Consider the following 23,239-nt stretch of genomic DNA (forward strand, 5'->3'; position numbering starts at 1 on the left):
GAGTCCGGGACGGGGGGGCCGGTTTGTTGTGGTCGCCATTTTGCTGGTTGCATTACTGGGTAATCGGGGCCCTGGCTCGCTGCGCTCGCCGGATATCTTCAGCCTGTGGGCAGGACTGAGCTCGGGCTTCCCGAGCAGCTTGAGTTCCCTTGCCCGCGCCCTCAGGTAAGGAAGTGGCTCGGGGGGACAGCACGCGCTCTCGGGGGAGGGTAGTCTGGGACCCGCCCTGCCTGCGTCGCCGCGAGATTTAGCACGAGGCCGAAGGAGAGAAGGGGGGCGGCGGGCAGGTGCAGGCCTTGCCTGGCTATTCATAGTCGGATTCCTGGAAGGGGCCGAGCCGGAGGGAGCAGTCTTAGGAGGGGGTAGTGGGGCCTCGCTCCCGCCCTTTGTTTGGGCTCGGCTCCGCCGGCCGCATCGTCGTCGCCTAGCAACTGCTGTCCTGCGCTGTGATTGGTTGATCTCTTGGCAGCAGCGACCAATGGCACGGTTGTTGCCATGGTAGGTGTGGACTGCCAAGTTCGGTCCGGCCCCGCCCGCCTGGGCTCCTCTGGCCCGGGCTGGCCTCCAGGGTGGGGGGCGGGACGCCGGGGTCCCCTGGGGCGGGTGGCTGCGCGGGGCGGAGCCGGCGGGGCGAGGGTTAACCCGCCCCTCCCCCGTCCACCTGCTTTCCCCTTCCCCCGCGTGCCCCGGGCTGACCCTTAGTTTCCTCCTTTCCCCGCCCCTGGCGGCGGCGGCTGCTGCCTGCTGTTGTCACCCACCGGGCCGCCTGTCCCGCTTGCCCTCCCCGCCGCGGGGCTTGCCGGGCCGGCCGGGCTGGGACAGGCGGCCGTCTCCTCACCACAGCCACCACCGCCATGCTGGCCGCTCGCCCACCCAACTGGGGGCCCCACCGCGCTCCAGCCCCCCGTGGGCGCGCCAGCCCTGACCCGGGTAGGGGGTGGAGGCTGGGAGAGAGGGTCCTGTTGTGGGAGGGCCCCGGGGCAGAGATTGTTTTGTGGGGAAGCTCCAAGAGAGAGGAGGGGTCGTGGAGTGACAGGGCTTGGCATGGGAGAAAGGAGTGACAGGGGAGAAGGCCCGTGGGGAGAGGAGTTTGGTGTGGAAGATACTCTGGAAGGGGAGAACTCTGTGGTATTTGGCGAATTTGGCTATGGGGGACTTCTAGGAATGGGCACAGCTGTGGATTGACCCTGGTGTGAGGGAGTAACTGGAGAAAGGGCCCTGACAGGAATATTGGTTAGGGAGGGTGGGAGTAGGATCCATGGTAGGGGAGAGAAGGACGATCCACTCTAAACCGCCGATAGAAACGCCTCCCCCATGCTTCCCAAAAGGAGTGGCCCTAGTGGGGGAAGGGGGAGCAGCGTGGAGTAATGTGGAGAAGAGCCCTGGTGTAGCATGCGGGAACTGGAATATGGTTTGGGAAATTACCGGAGGGGTGGTCCCTGATGTGGGAGGAAATGATAGAAGAGGTCTTGGCACCGCATGGGGAGGGTCCCCTGAGAAGGGTGTACCCTGGTGGGTGAGAATACCTTGGGGTTAGAACTCTGTTATAAAGGGGTCCTCAGATAACCTTGGTGTGGTTGGGAGCTCCCTGAGGACCCTGATGTGGTTTTAGGGGCCTGCAGAGGAGTCTGCTGTGATTTGGAGGGGGGTGGAAGACTCCCTTGTGGTTTGGGAGGGAGCCTAGAGTTCTCTGGATTGGGGGACCTACTGGGAAGGGTAGCCCTTGAAGTGGAGGGATCGTCCTGTGGTAAGACAAGGTCCTGACGTTCAGAGAAGGCTACAGGAGGGGCCCTGAGGAGAGCCATGAGTAGAAATGGGGAGGAAAGCGTGAGCCCAACTCCCTATGCTGTCTGTGGTTTCTCTCTTCTCTTCCTCCCCCCAATTACTCACGTCTTTCTGTCCTTTCCTGTCACGGCTCACATCCCTGCCTGGCTCCCAATTGTTCCCTTTCCCATGTTCCTCTCCTCGTGCCGCCTACTTCATGTATCTGGTAATCATTTGCTGGGGTACTCTGCTGTGCCCCCACCACCACCACTTCTCTCTGTCCGCTCTTCACTGCCACCTGTTGATCTCGTGTACCCTCTTCTCCTTGCTCTGTGCCCCGCCTTCTCTCTGTTGTCCACCTCTTTTCCGCTTGGCACTGGCCAACACATCCCCTTGTTCCATGTCCCCCCTCCTCCCCCCGCCCCCTCTCAGGTCTCAGCGGCGGTGGCAGCCGAGGTGCAGGATGCGAGAAGGCGCCCCCCGGCCGGGCTCCCGCTCCAGGCCTCGCTCCCCTGCGGCCCTCTGAGCCCACCATGGCTGTCCCACCGGGCCATGGTCCCTTCTCTGGCTTCCCGGGGCCCCAGGAGCACACGCAGGTACGCGTTTAGCTGGCTCCTCACCTGCCTGGGGAAGGGGGAGGCTGGGATAGAAGGGTCTTGGGGCCAAAAAAGGTGATGTGGTTGCCCAGGACAGTCTGCCCGGCGTGAAGGGTGCCATGGGAGTGGAAGATAAAGAGGAGTCGCTGGAGGAGTTAGGGTTTGGAGAGCCTGGGTTCCCATCCGGGCACGGTGGTTATATTTCCTTAGGTTCCCCGTGTTTCAGTTCCCTGTTCTGTCTCACAAGGTTTTTGTGAGGATTAAACAAGTTCATGAAATGCAATTGGAAATGCTGAGAACAGTGCCGGGCACATAGTAAACACTCAATAAATATTCATTAAGAAAAAAAAATCCAGAGTGAAAGATCTGGAGGGTCTAAAAGGGAAGAAGCTTGAGCCTGAAGGATTTTGGAGCCAGCAGGGCCTGGGAGTGCAGGATTAAGACCTTCAAGGGTAGGCTGAAGACTCGGAGCTGTAGAGCATGGAACAGGATGGAGTACAAGCATCCAAGATCCTCAGGGTGAAAAACCTGGGCAGAGAAGCACAGAGTAGGGGTGCAGGGTGGGGGTGTGAAGGCCCCAAAGGATGAGGATAAGGCAAGATAGGGAGCCCCTCTGGGTGGGATTCCCAGGATGGATGGTCTCCAGTGAAGGATAGGGAGGGTCAGAGCCCAGGTTTTCGACTTCTCCCACTGAGGTTTAGAAAAGAATCAAGGTGTGTGATGAAAGGTCAGGGATAAATCATTCACTTTTTGATTCACTCAGCAAATTTCTCATGAACACCCACTATGTGCGAGGCCCTGCTCCAGGCTCGGGAGAGGAAGCAAGAACAAGATAAAGTCTCTGTCCTTTGGGAGTTTCAGTTCTAGTGGGGTTGTCAGACAGTGACCAGATAAATAACCCGTGTGGTAATAGTGAGCCAACAGCCTGCAGAGTTCGCCCCCTTGAGGTAGGGGTGGAGGCCCTCCCTCAGTGCCCACCGACCGGTCACCCTGCCTGTCCCCAGGTGCTGCCGGAAGTACGGCTCCTGCCGCGGAGGCTGCCCCTGGCCTTCCGAGACGCGACCTCAGCCCCACTGCGTAAGCTCTCTGTGGACCTCATTAAGACCTACAAGCACATCAATGAGGTGGGCAGAGGAGCGGGGATACAGGCTGGGCGCAGAGGGGTCCTGACAACCTGTCACTCACCACTCCCGTCTCCCGGCCGGCCGGGCAGGTGTACTATGCGAAGAAGAAGCGGCGGGCCCAGCAGGCACCACCTCAGGACTCGAGCACCAAGAAGGAGAAAAAGGTCCTGAACCACGGTTATGACGATGACAACCACGACTACATCGTGCGCAGCGGCGAGCGCTGGCTGGAGCGCTATGAGATTGACTCGCTCATTGGCAAAGGCTCCTTTGGCCAGGTGCGGGATGCCCCTCACTCATCCCTGATCCAGGGATTGGGAGGTACGGGCACCCACTGGTATTGACCCTCACAGCCAGTGGGTTCAGTGGGTTCAAACTCTGTGCTGGGCCACTTGTCCCAGCGCAGTCACTTGGCTACCTGTGCCTCAGTTTCCTTTTCTATAAAATAGTGCAAACAACAGGACTCCCCACATGAGGTTGTGTCCCATGTTTACACTAGGGTCTGACTGTTGGTGAGCACTACAGTTTTGAATGAGCAGTATTACTGGTGGTGATATCCGTGGGTGTCCTTGCTGGAGAGAGGCGTGGTCCCTGGCTCTGTTCCCTGTGCCCCCATTCCCTCACTTTGTGACGGGCCTGTGATCACAGGTGGTGAAGGCCTATGACCATCAGACCCAGGAGCTGGTGGCCATTAAGATCATCAAGAACAAGAAAGCCTTCCTGAACCAGGCCCAGATTGAGCTGCGGCTGCTGGAGCTGATGAATCAGCACGACACGGAGATGAAGTACTACATAGGTGAGGCCTGGGGCAGGGCTGCTCAGGATGGGCCCCCCCTTGGTACGGGCAGGGGCTGGGGTCTCCAGGGCAGGGTTGCCACTTTCACAGTATCCTGTTCACATGAGAATGCTGGTCAGTTTATTGAGTGCTCACTAAGGGGTCAGGTTCTGTTGTAAGAACTTTACACACATTAACTTGTTGAACCCTCATCTCAGATTACCCACAGTTTGGAGATGAAAAAACAGAGGCAGTTAGGTGCCATCACTTGGCAGCAGGTCACGGCGTTTGTACTGAATAGAGCTATCATTTGACCAGGCAGTGACCGTCAGAGCCTTTACTGTGTGCATCTTTGTCCTCTTTCCTATACTGATTCCTCTTAGAAAAATCAAGTAGATTGAAGGAGTGTGTTGCTTTTAAAGGAAAGATACACATCCTTACGGTAAATGGAAAGCGAGTACCCCTTGTCACAAAAAAAAACAGAACTGAGACTAAAAACAGTGTTATAAAATGAAAGGAGGAAGTGTAGGACAGTGTTAAAAACCCATCAGCAGCAAATAGAAACTTTCTCTTTGGTTTCATCACAAAGTCTGACAGAGATCTGAAGAGGTTCACTTCCTGTAAATGAAATTGTGGACATATGAAAACGTTCCGATGAGTAGCCAGTAGAGAATCCCATGGACAGAGGAGCCTGGTGGGCTACAGTCCACAGGGTCGCAAAGAGTCGGACACAACTGAAGCGACTTAGCGCGCACCCAGCACGCAGAGCACACTCCAGTTTGGTCTCTGCTCCAGAGGCAGACACAGATCCGAGGCCAGCCTCTCTGTGTGACTGTGGGCCCCCTGCCGCCGCGGGCCCTCGCAGAGCCCATTTCCGCCCCCTTCCCGGCAGTGCACCTGAAGCGGCACTTCATGTTCCGGAACCACCTGTGCCTGGTGTTCGAGCTGCTCTCCTACAACCTGTACGACCTCCTGCGCAACACGCACTTCCGCGGCGTCTCGCTCAACCTGACGCGGAAGCTGGCGCAGCAGCTCTGCACGGCGCTGCTCTTCCTGGCCACACCCGAGCTCAGCATCATTCACTGCGACCTCAAGCCCGAGAACATCCTGCTCTGCAACCCCAAGCGCAGCGCCATCAAGATCGTGGACTTCGGCAGCTCCTGCCAGCTTGGCCAGCGGGTGCGCCCCGGCCCCGGGGGCGGGGCTCGGTGTGGGTGTGGCGCGGCTGTGGGCGGGGCCGACTAGCGGCCTGGGTCCGCGGGGCGAGGCTAGACGGCGATAGCCTTGTCACGTGCAGCCTGAAGAGGCTGATACGTGAGCTACGGTGCTTGGGATGGGACCAAGAGAGGGAGAGGGCCACCGGGTGTACTGCCCGAAGGAGGGGAGAGCGGAGCCTGAGGGGACAGGGCCAGTTTTGAGACTGCCAGGTTGGGGAGGGGCTGGGCAGAGGCGTAGTTGGGTGGCTGTGAGCCTGAAAGGCTGTAGCGCTTAGCAAAGTTTTGTTTACTCTGTGCTCTAAAAGCTGGGGATGGAAAGGGCGAGGCTCTAACTTTGCAGCTAAGGTGATGCTGGTAGTAGTTTGAAAAGGATCTAGTTTTGGAGGGTGGGAAGGGCCTAGGTTTAACGGCTGCCAGCCTCTGATGACCTAGAGGGGCTCAGGACCAGACTAGGCCAGCAGAGAGCCCTGAAGCCGATGAGTACGATAGTGGTGGTGATTCCAGGAAGCTGGTGCTGATAACATGAGGGTTTGGCGACCCCTGTCCCAAGTGTTGGGGGCAGGCGGCTTGCCCTCAGTCGGCCCTCCTAGCTTTGGGGGTGTCCTCGTAGCAGAGGCTGGGACCTCTGATGGTTGCCCTCTCCCCTCCTCCAGATCTACCAGTACATCCAGAGCCGTTTCTACCGTTCGCCCGAGGTGCTCCTGGGCACTCCCTACGACCTGGCCATTGACATGTGGTCCCTGGGCTGCATCCTGGTGGAGATGCACACTGGAGAGCCCCTCTTCAGTGGCTCCAATGAGGTGTGCTCCCGAGGAGGGGGTGTGCTCCCGAGGAGGGGGTGGAGGCCCGGCCGGCCCAGTGACCCTGACGGCCCGCCTGCTCTCAGGTGGACCAGATGAACCGGATCGTGGAGGTGCTGGGCATCCCACCAGCCCCCATGCTGGACCAGGCGCCCAAGGCTCGAAAGTACTTTGAGCGGCTGCCTGGGGGTGGCTGGACTCTACGAAGGACAAAGGAACTCAGGAAGGTGCGGCCCCCGCCCCACGCCGCTCCTCCTACCCCGGCGGACCCTCACTCTCTCACACTTGGGGCTCCCTCCTCGTCTCCCTGCTTCCTCTCCCTGTGTCTCTCCCTGTCTGTCCTCTCCTTCCTCCCCACCCACCCCCTCTCTCCTACTACCCACCGCACAGCTCTTCTTAGCTTCTCTTTCCACTTTCTCTCTCGTGCCTCTGTTTCCCCCTGTGTGTCTCCCTGCCCCTCCTGCCCACTGACGGCCACTCTCTTGCCCCCCCTCCCACCTCCCCCTGCCAGGATTACCAGGGCCCCGGGACACGGCGGCTGCAGGAGGTGCTGGGCGTGCAGACGGGCGGGCCCGGGGGCCGGCGGGCGGGGGAGCCGGGCCACAGCCCCGCCGACTACCTCCGCTTCCAGGACCTGGTGCTGCGCATGCTGGAGTATGAGCCCGCCGCCCGCATCAGCCCGCTGGGGGCGCTGCAGCACGGCTTCTTCCGCCGCACGGCTGATGAGGCCACCAACACGGGCCCGGCGGGCAGCAGTGCCTCCACCTCACCCGCACCCCTCGACACCTGCCCCTCCTCCAGCACCGCCAGCTCCATCTCCAGCTCCGGTGGGTGCTCAGCGCCGAACGAGGGGTCGGGTAGCTCGGGGCGGGGGGGTGGGGGGCAGCGGGGATAGCTTTGTTACTGGGCCTTGACCTAGAGCTTTGAAACTACGAGATCCTGAACTCACAGTGGGTGGAGCAGGGGAGCTCAGATGATCCCTGAGCTTCTGTCTGAGCTTGGGCTCAGATCTCTAAACCTTGTTTTGACTCTTTGACACCCCAAATTGAACCCTGACCCCTCCCTAATCTCACTTGTGTCTGATCCTTTGAATGGGCCTGGGCCATGAACCAGACTTAGCCACCTGAAGACCAGCCCCCCTCTTTCCGGGCTAAGGCTTCTCTTCTTCCTTGGCACTTCCAGGAGGCTCCAGTGGCTCCTCCAGTGACAACAGGACCTACCGCTATAGCAACCGATATTGTGGGGGCCCTGGGCCCCCCATCACTGACTGTGAGATGAACAGCCCCCAGGTAATGGGGTCCTGGGGACTTAGGAGGAGGGTGGTGGGGTGTCTGGGGCTTCAGAACCCAGGTCTCCATCACCCACCATTCCTTTGCTCCTTTAGGTCCCGCCCTCCCAGCCGCTGCGCCCCTGGGCCGGGGGGGATGTACCCCACAAGACACATCAGGCCCCTGCCTCTGCCTCATCACTGCCAGGGGCTGGAGCCCAGTTACCCCCCCAACCCCGATGCCTTGGTCGTCCCCCATCACCAACCTCACCACCACCCCCTGAGCTGATGGATGTGAGCCTGGTGGGCGGGCCCCCAGACTGCTCCCCACCTCACCCGGCGCCTGCCCCACAGCACCTGGCTGCCTCAGCCCTCCGGACTCGGATGACAGGGGGTCGCCCACCCCTCCCACCCCCCGATGACCCCGCCACCCTGGGGCCTCGCTTGGGCCTCCGTGGTGTACCCCAGAGCACTGCAGCCAGCTCATGACCCTGCCCCCTTCCTGGGGCCCCTCCTGAAGCCATACCCCCCCATGCGGGGGCCCTGGGCTCCCATCCTCATCTCTCCCCTTGACTGGAATTGCTGCTACCCAGCCGGGGCGGGTGAGGCCTGCACTGATTGGGGCCTGGGGCAGGGGTTCAAAGGAGAGGGGTTGAGGCTCACCTCCCCACTAAGGACTGGACCCCTGGACCCCTCCCTCCCCTTGTTTTCTATTTATTGTACCAAAGACAGTGATGGTCCAGTGGGGTGGGGGAGACCCCCCTCACCCCAGGGCCCTAGGAGGGGGTGGGGGCAGGTAGGGGGAGATGGCCTTGCTCCTCCTTGCTGTACCCCCCAGTAAAGAGCTTTCTCACATGCCCGCCTGAGCGTTTGCAGGCCCTTGGCTCCCCTCACCCCGCCCTCAGAGGCATGGGGAACGGTGTTTGGGGACGGGGTGCTGGCAGAACTTTGTGGTTGGCGTGAGGCCCCGGTCCCTGGGGGAGTTACGGCACAGACGGGGCTGTAGGAGGCGTGGGGCTGTGGAATCCTAGACAGCGATTCTGTATAGGCTCCTAGCCCACACTGGCCTTTTCTCGGATAAACTGAGACCTTGAAAGATAAAGGGCCAGCTGTCTATGGGGAACATCAGGTTCTGTCCTGATAAGCCAGGGTTTGCACAGAGTCTGCACAGGCGTGGCTCATTCTGCCAGGCGTTCAGTAGGTGCTGAGTGCATGTAGCTGGCCTTATTGGTGCCATCTGGGGGATGGCAGGCAGCAGTGGGAACAGAATTTATATCCTCCCCCCACCCCACTCACACGTCTTGTCTCACTGGAATCATTGCTGAGCAAAATGTTTTAGATTCTCAGGCAAAAAGAAATTACCGGGGTTCCAGGTAAGTGCGTCTGTTTCCATGGTAATTTGGAAACGTCTGTCCCCCCAACCGGCCAATCAAGAGACGCCAGATTTAAAGGATACTGGGGCGCTGCGCCTTCTGGGAAATGGCGTTATTGGCGCTCTTTTATCCCTGTTTTCGTTGCTGAACTACAGAGCCCAGAGTTCTTTTCGCTCACGCGCTCAGGGGCTTCCCAGGCAGCCAGTCGGCAGTCAGAGACATCCAGGGCCCGGATGCTGGGGGCGGGCTGTAGGGGAGGAGAAGGCAGTGATTGGGTGGTTTAGGCCCGACTCTCCCGAGCATTGAGTTCACTCTTGGGGCAGGTGGGTTGCGCGCTGTGCTGGGAGAGCATGCAAGTTGGGCGTTCGTGATCACGGAGCAGGAGGTAAGCGGGGAGGCCCGAAGTGGCCTCACAGTATGGGTCATTGCTAGCCGCTCTGCTGGGTCCGGCTCGCTGGAAGCCCCAGTCGGTAGGAGAGACGGGCAAAGCCCGGTTATGGATCTGCATGTGTTCGCAAACTGAAGCCGCTTGGAACGCGGAGAGAACCCGGCCCGGTACTGGTAGGGAAACCTTCCTGGGGGAGGACGTGCTGTCTGAACTGAGACCTGAAGACGGAGGAATGTTTGGGGGTGGCGCTGGTGCGGCGAAATGGCTTGCGCAAAGGCAATGATGAGAAACAGGTGTGTGAATGAATTGCAGGTGATTCGTGTTGGTGGAAATCTTATTGAAAAGGGCTGTGTGAATTAGGTTGTGGAGGATTTTGTTGGCTCTTTAGGGAGCTTGGACTTTGTCCTGAGGGCAGTGGGGAACCTCGGGGTAATTTCCAGAAGGGAAGGGACCCAATTGGCTGCCAGCTGCCAGAAGAGATTGACGGGAAAGAGACTAGGGTCTGGGAGCCCAGGATGGCAGCCGTGGTGTCCTAGGGAGGAGATGCCCGGGCTGTACCATGACAGGGCCCGTGGATGGGAGGGGAGGATGAATGTGGGTGGAGACTTCCAGAAAGCTTGAGTTCACAGGCTGTGTGGGAGATGGATCTCTAGCACTGTAGAACAGATTCAGGCATATCAAAAATGCTTAATAAAAAAAAGTATTTTTTGAGTGAATTGCCGTAGGAACGAGGTAACTACTATGATCTCCCTTTTGCAAATGAGGTTACTGATGGTAGAAAAAATTAAATAACTTGCCCAAGATAAGGTTTCCCTGATAGCTCAGCTGATAAAGAATCCACCTGCAATGTAGGAGACCCCGGTTCGATTTCTGGGTCGGGAAGTTCCCCTGGAGAAGGGATCGGCTACTCACTCCAGTATTCTTGGGCTTCCCTGGTGGCTTACACGGCAAAGAATCCGCCTGCAATGCGGGAGACCTGGCTTCGATCCCTGGGTTGGGAAGGAGAGCATGGCAACCTACTCCAGTATTCTTGCTAGAATTCTCATGAACAGCGTTATAGTCCATGGGGTCGCAAAGAGTTGGACACGACTGAGCAACTAAGCACAGCACAAGATTACATGGCTAGGAAGTAGAGGGCTCAGGATCTGTGAGTGAACCACTGACTTAGCAAGGTGCAAGATGAGCCTCAAGACATCACAGGAGTCATATCGTTTAAGTCCTGTAAGGAATCTGTGATGAGCATAGAAATCTACCCAGAACCTCTCCCCTGACCTGTTGACTGACTGCCAGCATACCTCCTCCTGGATATCTAGAGATATTGAACTCCTGGTCTTTTTCACAAAACGTGTTCCTCCCACATTCTCATTAAATGTCAGCTCCATCCTTGTAGTTATTCAGATCAAAAGCTTTGGAGGTGTCCTTGACTCCCCTCTTATACCCTTGTCCGGTCTATCAGCAAATACCCTCAAAGTATATTCAGAACCTGACCATTTCTTCTCACCTCCACTCCTGTCACCCTGGCCCTGTCCACGCTCGTCTCACCTAGACCATCAGTGGTCTCCGTGCTCCCCACTGTCCATTCCTCTTTTGTAGCCAAAGGGACATTCTGAAAGCCTGCATCTGGTCCATCTGGTCACACTTCCCTCCCGCCACCCCTACCCCCACCCCCCGATTCCATGTGGCTCCGTCTCACAGAAGGTAGAAATCACATTCCTCTCTGTGGCCTGCAAGGCCCTGCAGGATATGTCCCTGTTACCCATCTGACATCATCCACTCCCCTCGGCTTGTTCCCTCTGCCCCAGCCACACTGGCCTTAGGACCTCTGCACTTGCTGTTCTCTTTACCTTGAACCCTCTTCTCCCAGAGAGTCAGGGCTCACCTTCATCTCCTTTGGGTCTTTACTCAGATGTTACCTTCTTCTGGAGGTTGTTTCTGACCACTCTTCTAGAACTGGATCACTGATACTCATATCTGTCCTCCTTTAACTTGTTTATTGTCTCCTCCCATAGCAGACCATCAGGGCAGAAGCTTATGTCTACTCCATGCTTTTTGTCTAACACCTAGAAGGCTCTTGACATGTAGTACAGACTCAGTAACTATTTACAGGATGAATGGATAGGTAATTTCATAGTAGTTATTGATCCCAGCATCCTAGGGACTGCTGATCCCCTGTGCCCAGGGCTGCCTGAAAATTTGCTGAGGTCTCTGACATCCAAGGGGCATTTCATCTTGCCTCTGCTTTGTGCTCAGAATTGAGAATGCAGCAGAGAACAAAAGAGTTTCCCTACAGAACTCACAGTCTCAGAGGTGGAGGTTCAGATTTAATTTATCATCACACAGATATGAAATTACAAAGGTAGAGTGTTGTGAGAACACTTGACAGAATGTCTAATCTGGACCCTAGGAAATGAGGTTTGCGGTGATGAAGGAATATTAACTCAATCAAGTGTGTGTGTGTGTGAGACTTGGAACGTAGAAGCTGAGGGGGAGGAAGAGGCCAGACCATGTGGATCCTGTAAGGAGTTTGTGTCTTTACCCTACGTGCATTGGGAGGTTGTAGAATTTTTGTTTTTTTTTTTAAACACTGCGCCGGCTTGCAGGATCTGTTTCCGGACCAGGGATTGAACCTGTGCCCTCAACAGGGAAAGCTCGGAGTCCTAATCACTGAACCATCAAGGAAGTCCTGGGAAGCTGTAGAATTTTAAACAGTGGAAGGAGGCATGATCGGTTACGTGTGTTAAAAGCTCCCTTGGGCGTTGTGTGGGGAACTGGCTGTAGGGGATCGAGGACTGAAGTAGAGACACCTGTGAGGAAGCTGATTGCCATGAAGTTAAAATGGCTGCTACTAAGGAAGACCATGTGTTCTTTCCAGTTTCTCCCGTGAAGAGGTGGAGTCTCCTCCTCCCTTTTCATCTGGGCTGGCCTGTGATTTGTTTTGACCAACAGAATGCAGTGGAAGTGATGCTGTGCTGGTTGGGGGGCCTGGGCCTTAGGAAATAGCAGCTTATGCTTTTTACTCTCTTGAAGCCCTGAACCACCCCCTGGAGAGAGATGTGGAAAGAGGGAGGCCCAGTCAGTCCCCAGCTGATGTGCTACATCAGACATGAGTGGTGCCATCTTGGATAGTCTAGCCCAGCTCCCTGCTGACAGCACATGGCGTAGAGATGGGCCATCCTGAGTCCCCTTACCCCTCAGAGACTTGTCCAAATTACAGAATCAGAAGCAAATACATGGTTGCTATTTTAAGCCATGGTATTTTGGGGACTTGTTACCTGGCAATAGCTAACTAAAACGTTTTTTTTGAGATCTGACCATTTTGCTGCTGCTGCTGCTGCTAAGTCGCTTCAATCGTGTCCGACTCTGTGCGACCCCATAGACGGCAGCCCACCAGGCTCCACCGTCCCTGGGATTCTCCAGGCAAGAATACTGGAGTGGGTTGCCATTTCTTTCTCCAGTACATGAAAGGGAAAAGTGAAAGTGAAGTCGCTCAGTCGTGTCCGACTCTTAGCGACCCCATGGACTGTAGCCTACCAGGCTCCTCCGTCCATGGGATTTTCCAGGCAAGAGTACTGGAGTGGGGTGCCATTGCCTTCTCCATCTGACCATTTTATGTATTAGTAATAAGTGTAATGAGAAGTGTTAAGTCACTCACTCGTGTCCGACTCTTTGTGACCCCATGGACTGTAGCCTGTTAGGCTCCTCTGTCCATGGAATTCTCCAGGCAAGAATACTGGAGTGGGTTGCCATGCCCTCCCTCCAGGGGATCTTCCCCACCCAGAGGTCGAACCCAAATCTCCTGCATTGCTGGCAGACTCTTTACCATCCGAGTCACCAGCGAAGTCCATATTATGTATTAGCTCTTTTAACCCTCTTAGTCACCCTGTGTGGTAGTATTATTATTGTCTTTATGTGTATTAGAAAACCAGGGCACAGAGAAGTTGGTGGAGGACTAGCAGGATACACATGGTGAGCATATCATAGCTGTTACCAGCATCATGTTCACCAGCGTTAAAATCTCCATGATGGTTAAAGAAGGGGTCGTAAGAGGAATTAAAGCGTTAATTCCTCCACTTACTAGCGGTATGATTTTAGATAAGTGATTTCACCGTTCTGAGGCTCCATTTCTTCATCGTGAAGTGGAGATTCTACTGGTCATCTCAGAAGGTTGCCATGAGGAGCACAGGGTCTGTCAGAGGGCAGACACCTAACCCACGGCAGGGAAGATGACCACAGCTAAGCACGCATCCAGATGGGCTGTGGCCGCAGGGTAAAGCCATTTTCTCGGAAGGCCTAGTGGAGAGACAGGTTTTAGGTCCTTGGGGATGTTGTTGAAGTGCTGGATCAGGCCGCATCTGAAATGAGTTACTTCAGGACTTTCTTATTAGGGGATCCAGTAAAGTTTTTGTCGTTTTTTTAAATCATTTAAGCCAAGTTGAATAGGGCTTTCTGTTACTTGGGAGCCAACGTCTGGGTTTTGTTATTTGTTGATTCATCAGATATGCAATACTGTTTCAGGCATTGTTTTAGGTGCTGGTTTTATAATAGTAAATAAGATCCTCAAGAGCCCTGTCCTCATGGAATTTAGCATTCTAGTGGGGAGAGGTAGATGATTTTAAGAAAAGTTAGTATTGGTGAAGGCCAGGGTAGTGGGGATAGAGAGTGACAAGAGCTGCTATTTTAGGTGGAGGGGTTAAATGAGATATCTTTGAGGAAATGAGATTGGAGGAGGGACCTGACCAAAAGGGAGAAAACCAGCTGTGCACCTGTTTTGTCTGGGGAAAAAACAGCAAGTTCAAAGGTCCCGTGATGTGCTCAGTGCGTAGGGGTGAACTGTAGCAGACCGAGCCAGTGGGTGGGAAGGAGATTGGGGGTGGGACATGCAGAGGTGGGGTGGGGGGGACGGACTTGACTTGATTCCCAGTGAGGTGGGAAGCAGTCAGAACATCCCGAGCTGAGGAGTGATGTCATCTCACGTCCTAGTGGGGTTCCTGTGGCCGCTGTGGGGGCCCCTGGATGGAAGCGGGGCCCAGCGTGGAGGCTGCAGCTCCAGTCCAGCTGAGAGATGGTGGCTCGGCCAGCGTGGTAGCGGTGGAAGTGGATTGGGGTGCGAGGTGAGAAAGGGGGGTCAGTGACTGCAAGGTTTTTAGCCTGAGCAGAGTGCTGTGTGTCACTGTGTGAGGGAGCCCGTGGTTGTGGTAGGCACCCCAGCAGGCACAGGAGTCTGGCATTCGGGGCGCTGTCTGGGCTGGAGACATAAACGTGGAGTTGTTGATTTCATGGTAATAAGGTCCAGGATGAGTTCACTGAGGGAGGGAGTGTGTGGACGGACCTGGTCTGGGAGTGGGAGCAGGGAGCCTGTGGGAGGGGACGGTGGCCTGGACGAGGGCATGGGAAGGCCTGAGTAGTCGTCTGGATGCATTTTGAAGGCAGACCCCACAGTGGGCTGGTTGTGGGTGATGACAGAGGACAGAGTCAACACAGGGTGGTGACCCTGCTTCCCCCCCGGGCCCTGTGGGCCCTGCTGCTCTCTGCATCTGCGACTTCTGTTTGCAGCAGCTGAGCTGGCCCTGGGGGGCTCTTGCCCTGACTCTATGGGGTCTCCCCACGCAGTGCCCCACAGCCTCTCCGTCCCAAGTTCCCCAGACAGAAGTCGGAGTGCTGGGGTCCAGTGTCCAACCCCTTCCACCCACCACGGACGGAGGACTCCTACAGTGAGGTCTGCCTGCTGGGAAAGGCTGTGGACAGGGCGGCCACCTCAAATAATCACAGTGCTCGTGACGGTGCACTGGGGGAAGGATGGGGGGACCAGGAAGCTGGGGGGTCTGGTAGGCTCTGAACTCAAAGGGCTAAGGTCGGGTCTCAGGAAGTAAGGGGGACCCAGCACTGCCTGGGACACCTGGTGATGACTGAGGCAGCCTCCAGGCTGTCTTCCCAGAGCACCCATCCAGTGGGGAGACAGCCCTGACCACAGGGGGTCACGGCAGGAGCTCAGTGAAGCACCTGACCTCGGTGAAGGTATCAGGGAGGACTTCATGGAGTCGAGAACCTGTGAGATGAAATCTGGAGTTAGATGGAGTCTGGGACGCAGGTGGTAACTATGTAGCCAAGTCAATAGATACTTAAACTATTTTTGAGTAACTTTAGATTTACAGGAAAGTTGCAAAGATAATATAGAGACTTCCTTCCGCTTCCCCTAATGTTAGCATCTTACTTAATTTCAGTACATTTGTCAAAACTAAGCAATGAACACTGATTACTATTCTGCCAACAGAATTCACGACTTTAGTGGAAAAATGGGTGGAATATGACTAATGTTCTTCTGTTCTAGGACGCAGTCCAGGATACCATGTTGCATTTATTCATCCTATGTCCTCCAACCTGTGACAGTTTCTCAGACTTTCCCTCCCATGGCTTTCCTGGTCAGGTGTTGGGTAGGAGGCCCCTCAGTCTGGGGTCATCTGATGCTCTTCTCCTGGCTAGACCAGGATTGCAGGTTTGGGCAAAGAGTGCCACTCAGGTGATGGGAACCCAAGCGCTTCCTCTAGGTGCTGGCCACCAGGTTTCTCAGCTGTACTCTTAGGGTTTTCCCTTTCCTTATGCCTTTTAGAAACTAAACTGCAGTCACAAAATCCAGCTCATAAGCTCCAATTCCTGGAGGGAAAATACAAAGAATTTGTTTTCATATGTCAAACCCACCACAGTAATTGATGAATATGAGAAGACTCTTTGAGGCTGTTTCTCCTCCGTGTTCCATACACTCATTTTGGTATTCCTCAATGAAGCTCCCCAGCAGCAGTTGTTACTTTGGTGTTCTAATGATGCTTTTCTGATTTCCTCTTTTCTTATTGGGAATTCTTCTGTAGCCAGGTTTGTCCCTTCTGTCCCACTTATTTGTACAATCATATCAGTGCGGACTCATGGATATTTTATTCTTTAGTCTTTGCATCTAACCCAATACTATCGTAATTAACTTTTTCACTCATTCCAGTTTTGGCCACAGGGGCTCTTCCAGGTTGGCTCTGTATTTTTTATTTTTTCCCTCGAGCACTTCCTTCTTCTTCAGCACTTGTATGATGGCCCGTTTCTCTCACAGTGACTCGCCCCAGCCCTGCACTCAGCCCCTTTGCAGTAGCCCTGGGTCCTCTGGTGGAGAATGGTATTGGAGACCAAGAACTGGACACTGAGTGTGGTCATTGCACCTGAGGTGTCTGTTCTAGTCTCTCAGCTGACAGAGCCGGGGAGATGTATATGTAGAAACCCATGTATTCACACACATTTGTATTTGTGTGTGTATATATACAGATATCTTTGTATATAAGCAAACCTATTTGAGTCCATAATGGTATCTCATCCAGTCTCCCGAGGGTTCCTTGTCTTGTTTTCTTGTAACTTCTCTATCTGGCACTGAGAAACCTGGTTCAGTGGGCACTTTTTGGTATTCATCTTATGGGCCATTAGCGAATATGGCAGGTCATCCCCATTTCTGATAAGGACACTCTCTCCTTGGTTTCTATGACAACACCATCCCCTAGTTTTTCTCCTGTGTCTTGCTTCTTTGCAGGAAGTTCCTGTTTTCACTGACCCCTTAAATCGGAGGCTGGTGCGGGACCCTTCTCTCCTGCCCCCTCTGGGCCATCTCACCCTCTTGTGGTCTGTTTGCTGCCTCTGTACTGATGATGCCCAATCTCAGCCTTTAGCTCAGACTCCTCCCTGGCCCCAGACCTGGGGGTCCTGGGGCCTCAAGAAGCCCCCTCCTGCCCTCAGCCCCGGGCCCCTAATACTCACCATGTCCCACACTGCAGACCTGCTCCTCCTCTTGGTCCTTGCCCCAGGGGTGTCCCCTCCACACACCAGGCTCCCAGAGCAAGTTCTAGGCTTCCTTCTTGATGCCTCCTCGCTCCCCACCCCCAACCTGCATCCTACTTACTGCCATCCTCCAGGGCTTGACCACTAGGCCTCCAGACTCGCCCACCTGCCCCTTCTCATCTGTCATGGCCCTGCTTTGGTCCAGCTCTGTCCTCCCCCACCTCGTCTCTGCCTGGCCTCCTGTCTCCCCCTTGAACCCACCTCCACTGGACAGCTGAGGGGTCTTTGTGAAACCCAGACCTTATCACGCCCTCTTGCTTGAAGTCCTTCCATATTTCTCCAGCGTCCTCAAGACCGAGTCCTCACTCTATAGACTGACACTGAAGATGTGGTGTGATCTGGTTCCTGACTTGCTCCGCCTGTCTCCCCAGCTGCCTGAGCCGCAGACACATTGAACTAACTTCCTCTCTTCCTAGAGCTCGGCCCTCACTCTCACCTGGGCCTCAGCGCGCACCATCGCTCAGCCCCGTGACCTTCAGTCCCGCCAGCCCTGCCCATTCCACATACACCACCCACTTTCTTCCCACTCGTATTATTTTGAAACACTCCCAGACATCATCCGTAAAGATGATGGACAAAATGTAAAACCGTGGTAATTTCTGCATGTTGGAAGTAGGGGAAAGGAGATTCACTTTAACGTATTTTTTGCAACAAACACGTTTTTGTTGAATACTAACAGAACACACCAGTAGCTGTTGTGGGAGATACAGTTAACTAAACAAAAGACAACAATCACGTTGTGTTTAAGAGGAAAAACCTTTCAGAAATCATTTGTATCACCTAAACAATTCCACCAGGGCAGGAAGAGAACTGAGGAGTGTCTGTAACCCCCAGTTACCCCAGACTGCTTCCGAGTGCTTATAGGATTCCTTTCAAGGTCACATCAACTTAGGGAACCTTTCTACCATGAAGTCTTCAGTTATCATCATAAACAGAACTTACGTCATTTAGACGGTGTTTCACAAGCCTTTGGAACAACTGACTTATAGAAAAGAGTTTTCTATGTGTAAGGGAAGGTTACTAAAGTTTCAATACACTGGTGTTGGGAGAGTTCCTTACTTCCCCTCTGATACCACAGACTATTGGGACGGTCAATCCTATAAAGGAACCATGGGTGCATCTGCCTTGAGACCTTTTGTGGTGTTACATCTGCCTGGCATGTGCTGTGATAACCACTGCCAATGTTTACACGTGCTGCTTCAAGCCAGGCACCGGTCTGAGCCCTCTGTGTGCCGTTAATTCAGTAACAACCTAACACAGCCCTTAGGAGGCAGCTGCTGTTATCCCACTTTTTCAGTGAGGCGTTCAGAGTTGAAATCAGTTGCTTCAGGTTGCATAGGTAGTGAGTGGCAGCCCTGGGATTTGACCCCAGGAATACTATTGGTACTACTGTCTGTGCCTTCAACCGTCTTCCTCTTGGGCTCCATTCTTAAGGAGATGCTCACGTTCAGTGGTTTTTTTGTTTTTTTTCTTTTTTTGGTGGGGGGGGGCGCCCTTGCTACGCAGCTTATGGGATCTTAAGTTCCCTGACCAGGGACTGAACCCATGCCCCCTGCAGTGGAACTGCAGGGCCCAAACCACTGCACCACCAGGAAATCCCCTGAGATGCTCACATGCCTAATACTGCAGTTTCTTCTTTTCAGAAGAAGAGCTTCAAAGACTTTCTTCTCCAGGTGCCAAAAATATTTTTTTCAACATCCCCAATTACTTGCAAAGAAAAACACTTAACTTTGTTTTGTTTTTTTAAGAGGAAACTTCAAACATGCGCCAAGGCAGAGAGAAAAGTCTAATGAGTGCCCATGCCCCCATCACCTAGCTTCAGCAGTTACCAGCACATGGCCATTCTTGTTCCATCCACATCCTACACATGTTCTCTCCCTGTTCAGTTAGTTTAAAGCAAATTCAGGTGTTTTATCGGAAGACATGGCCTTCCAAGCAAAAGGGACCTAAGTTCCTTGCCCTAAGTCCTCCCGCTGTGGGCAAGCTGACCACCTTCCCGAGCTCACCTCCCCTCCCCCTGGGCTTTCCAAATGCAGACACACCTCTGCCGAGTGTGACGCTATCAAGGCCCCATCCCTGGCTCGTTTCCCGTAACCCAATCCCCTCCGGGCATTTCTCCACATGGCCCTGAAGCCTGAAAAACGATCCCTCTTAGTGACCAAGGCCGGCTGAGTGGCCTGGCAGCCCGTCCCCTTCAGCGGGACATTTCACCTGCGTGTGGCTCTCTGCCGCGATAGTGGCCTCATCCTTATTTGGGTTCGTTTCTGGCCGCCCCTCCACTCAAGCCAGGTCAGCCTCCTGTAACACCCCTTGCACACCGTAACTTCACCTCAGCACAGTGTGTTTAACACAGTCTAAAGGAAACAGGGATCTGGGTACTTACCTTTAACTGCCTGGGGGCTCCATGACTCAGGTCTGTCTGTGTTCCTGCTGTGTCCCAGGATCACCCAGCACCTGGCCTGGTGCACAGCAGGCGCGCAGTAACAGGAATGAATGAGCGAATGAATGAATGACTGCCAGGGTTAGTACCTGGGGTTTCTCCTGAGGGCAGTGGGAAGCCACAGAGAAGTGTTTTAGGCAGAACTGGACCCATTTTTCTCAAACTAATGTACATATAAGTCCCCTGGGATTGTGTTGAAATGCAGATTCCTAATCAGTGGGTCTGGGGAGGGGGACTGAGAATTCTGCATTTCTAACAAGCTCCCAAGTGAGGCCAGTGCTCTGAGTAACAAGAGGCTTGCTGTGCTGTTCTGCTCAGTAAGGCAGCCACTAGCCACGTGTGGTCGTGGAGGGTGTGAAATGTGGCTTGTGTGGCCTGAGATGTACTTTAGTGTAAAATACCGGCCAGATCTCAGAGACTTAGTGCAAAAAGAGAATGTAAAATGTCTCATTAATAGCTTTTATACTGATCATATGTTAATATGGTAATATTTTGGATATATCGGGTTAAATAAAATATATTATTAAAATTAATTTTTCCTTTTTTTTTTTGATGTGGCTACTAGAAAATTTTAAATTACATTTGTGGTTCTCATGATGTTTCTCTTGGATTGTACTGGTCTAGAACTCGACTTCTCATCTCTAAGCATTTGTACATGTTTTCCCTCTTTTTTGAAGCTTCCCTCTTTCTTCCTAACCTCCTTCTCAAAAGTAACCACATATATCTTTCGGGTCTCAAATAAGATGTCTCCTCCTCCAGGAAGTCCTCCTTAATCCCCCAGGGTGGTTGGGTGTCTGTTTTGGGCTTCTGCTCTATTGGTTTTCCTCATCTCAGTCCTGACTACCTGTGATATAAGTCAGCATCTAAATGTCTGTCTCTTGGAGACTGGAGACAAGATGGCAGAGTAGGAGGACTTGAGTTCACCTCCTGACACGAACACACCAAAATCACAACTGCCAAACAACCATTGACAAAAAAAGGACTGGAACCTACCAAAAAGATATTCTACATCCAAACGCGAAGAAGCCACAATGAGACGGTAGGAGAGATGCTTTCATGATATGTCACTCTCTCCCTTGAGATAGATAAATCCATGAGAATGAGGACAAAGTCTGTTCTGGTCACCACTTTGTCTCCAGAACCTGGCATGGAGTCAATAAATATCTCTTAAATGAATACTATGCAGTAGTGAAAAGGAAGGAACTACAGGTGTGCAAGAAAAATAATGTTCTGTGAATGGAGCAAAATTCAGAAGATTCCATATTGGATGATGATACCATTCCATAAAGCTGAAAACCCAGCACACAGAAACTGTGTGTAAGAAAACATGTAAAACCAGCAAGTGGAGGAGGGAACCTTTTGGGATTTGTTGCGCTGTGCACTTAAAATGGGTTTATTTTACTGCACGTAAATGATACCTCTGTAGAGCTAAATCATAAAGGGGAGTGGGCAGCTCAGACCCCTCGTACCACCTCTGGATATGCAGTGTGAGGAGGGCAGTGCCAGCATCTGGGGACTCACCTGTCACGCCGAGGAGGTCTGGGCAGAAGGACCTGAGTCATGGAGCCAGGTGAGGGGCTCTGCTTCCTCTGCTGTGTCTCCAGTTCCAGGCCTGGTGATTAGTTGGCACTTGATAAATATGTGTATTTTTAAGTTAAAATTCTTTTGGAAGTAAAATAAAATCAAATTTTCTTAAATGTCTGACTTCAACAACCCTGAAACACCCTACACCTCTGGATTTCTTGCTATGTGTGAAGTAATGCATTTCTTTCTAATTCAAGCCCTTTGGACCTGGGTCCTCTTACATGCAGCCAAACAGCACTGGTGATCACGTGGTAAGTTGAGTATGAGTTTTTAGGAGTGTTAGCAAAAAAACAAGGTTTAACTGAGTAAATTAAGATCTAATTTGCATTATTTAAAAATTCATGGATTGGGCAGCATTCTGTATGGCAAACCAAGAAGTTAACACAACATAGAAGGCTTTCATAGTAAGGACAGTGTGACAGGAAAGCTATCAGAAAGTTAATCAGAGGAAGACAAAAGTTCAGGCAATACTGGCTTCCCATTGGTTGGGCTTGTTGTGAGGCAGGAAGGAAGCCTCCCCTCCCCCCCGGGTAGTCAGGTGGTTGCCCTTCCTGTCTGGGAGTGCAGGGCACCCCTCTTCCACTGGGTCAGTAATGGCATCTTCCTGTGGGGCTAACACAGTGCACGGTAGGGCATGAGACCTGCCTCCTCAAGCCTGACTCCAGTTTTGGTTTCCATTTATTAACTTTCACAGGGATACCCGCGGTGTGTCAACTGGTATGTGAGGCCTTTACCTGCATGATTTCCTTGACTCTTCACAACACCCCTGTGAGGCTGGTTTCAGTCCTCCGTTTAACTGAGTGGGCCCTCAGACTACAGACTGTCCTGCTTGCTCCTGCCACCCACTGGTTGCCTCCTGGTCCAGACACACTGCTGTGTCCATCCATCACCTTTTAGGAATTCCAACATTGTGATCACATACTTAAGAGCTCAGCCAACTACCAGACACATAACTAATAGCAATCGTCAAGTATCAGTATTTTATGATACCACTAAGGTAACGGAGGTTTGTTAAAGCAGCAACAGAGAACTGATACATACAACCCTCTCCCCAAGGATAACCACTGTGCTGACTTCTAGGACCACAGATTATTTTCCCAAGCCTTTCCTCTGTATAAATGAAACAATACATCAACCTCCAGGTTTCCTCTTTTACCATCATCTCTGTGCTTGGACTCATTTGTGAACGTTTAATGAGTGGGACACACTTCAGCTTCCTGGTGCCCTTTCCTTTGAAGGTGGTGTAGTGCTTACTGGTTATATTGGCCTGTCCAGTATCCGCCCATTTTTCTGGCTGCAGCACCCCCACATTCTCCCTCTTCATCTGTGTGTTTCGGGTGTGGGTAAGTCCACCTGCTGGTTCTCTAGGGCTGAGCCCATAACCTAGGCCTCCCTAATGAGACTCTTCCATCTCCCTAACCACCATGACTCTTCAGAAATGAGCCTGTGACCCAGACCCGGCCGATGAGAGCTGGGGTGGGCTTCCCCTGAGCTGGTAGGGAAGGGGGAAGCCACAAAACACAAAAGGTTGTGGTTTCCCAGCCAGTAGGATCCAAGGCCAGAGCTGCTGGGGGCCCGTTTGCAAGGAGAGCTCACCTAGAAACGAAGACCACAAGGGAAGGAAGACAGAGCCGAGAGATGAAGAAGGAAAGAGAATCCTAATGACCTCCTTGGCCCTGGATCCACCTGTACCTGAAGGCAAATGTAACCTGTTCAATTAGATGAACTTATAAATATCATTTCTGTTTAAGCCAGCTTGAACTGGGTTTTCTGTCATTTGTAGCCGAAAGCATCCCAGCAGGGGCCTATGCACATGGAATTTGTTGGGTTTTTAAGCCCCAGTCAACATTTCCATTAGCTGCACTCAGCCACCATGTGGAAAATGCAGAGTAACAGGACAGAAGTTCTCCAAGTGTGCGATCTGGACTGGGACCACCAGCATCACCTGGGACCTTGTGAAAAAGTGCAAATTCTCAGGTTCAACTTTAGAAAATCACAAACTTGGAATGGGTTCTGGCAAGAGTGTTTTGAGAAGCATTCCAGCG

General features: G+C 53.3%; 1 protein-coding gene and 1 long non-coding RNA gene across 9 annotated transcripts; both read left to right on the forward strand.

The window, feature by feature from the left end:
* The first annotated feature begins 11 nt into the window (after positions 1-11).
* Positions 12-8,398, forward strand: DYRK1B (dual specificity tyrosine phosphorylation regulated kinase 1B). Of its 8 annotated transcripts, none has more exons than XM_081516400.1 (12): positions 12-165; positions 2,197-2,360; positions 3,365-3,484; positions 3,574-3,762; positions 4,133-4,280; positions 5,152-5,438; positions 6,130-6,276; positions 6,363-6,503; positions 6,788-6,823; positions 6,908-7,103; positions 7,459-7,565; positions 7,661-8,398. In XM_081516400.1, the coding sequence occupies exons 2-12, from the start codon at positions 2,298-2,300 to the stop codon at positions 8,030-8,032; spliced, it is 1,806 nt and encodes a 601-aa protein (XP_081372526.1). In that variant the 5' UTR covers positions 12-165; positions 2,197-2,297; the 3' UTR covers positions 8,033-8,398. The 8 variants fall into 8 exon arrangements, 6 of the variants coding, with proteins under 6 accessions (XP_081372526.1, XP_081372524.1, XP_081372527.1 ...); XM_081516396.1 differs by lacking the exon at positions 12-165 and adding an exon at positions 550-930; XM_081516398.1 differs by having other exon boundaries at positions 6,788-7,103.
* Positions 8,399-9,222: 824 nt separating this feature from the next.
* On the forward strand, positions 9,223-22,948 carry LOC145515600 (uncharacterized). The gene is made up of 2 exons (XR_014060934.1): positions 9,223-9,301; positions 21,889-22,948. It is a non-coding gene; the product is annotated as an uncharacterized LOC145515600 (long non-coding RNA).
* Positions 22,949-23,239: the final 291 nt, after the last annotated feature.

The sequence above is a fragment of the Giraffa tippelskirchi genome, chromosome 7 (genome assembly GCF_054371585.1).
Source record: "Giraffa tippelskirchi isolate mGirTip1 chromosome 7, T2T-mGirTip1v1.2.pri, whole genome shotgun sequence".
NCBI lineage: Eukaryota > Metazoa > Chordata > Mammalia > Artiodactyla > Giraffidae > Giraffa > Giraffa tippelskirchi.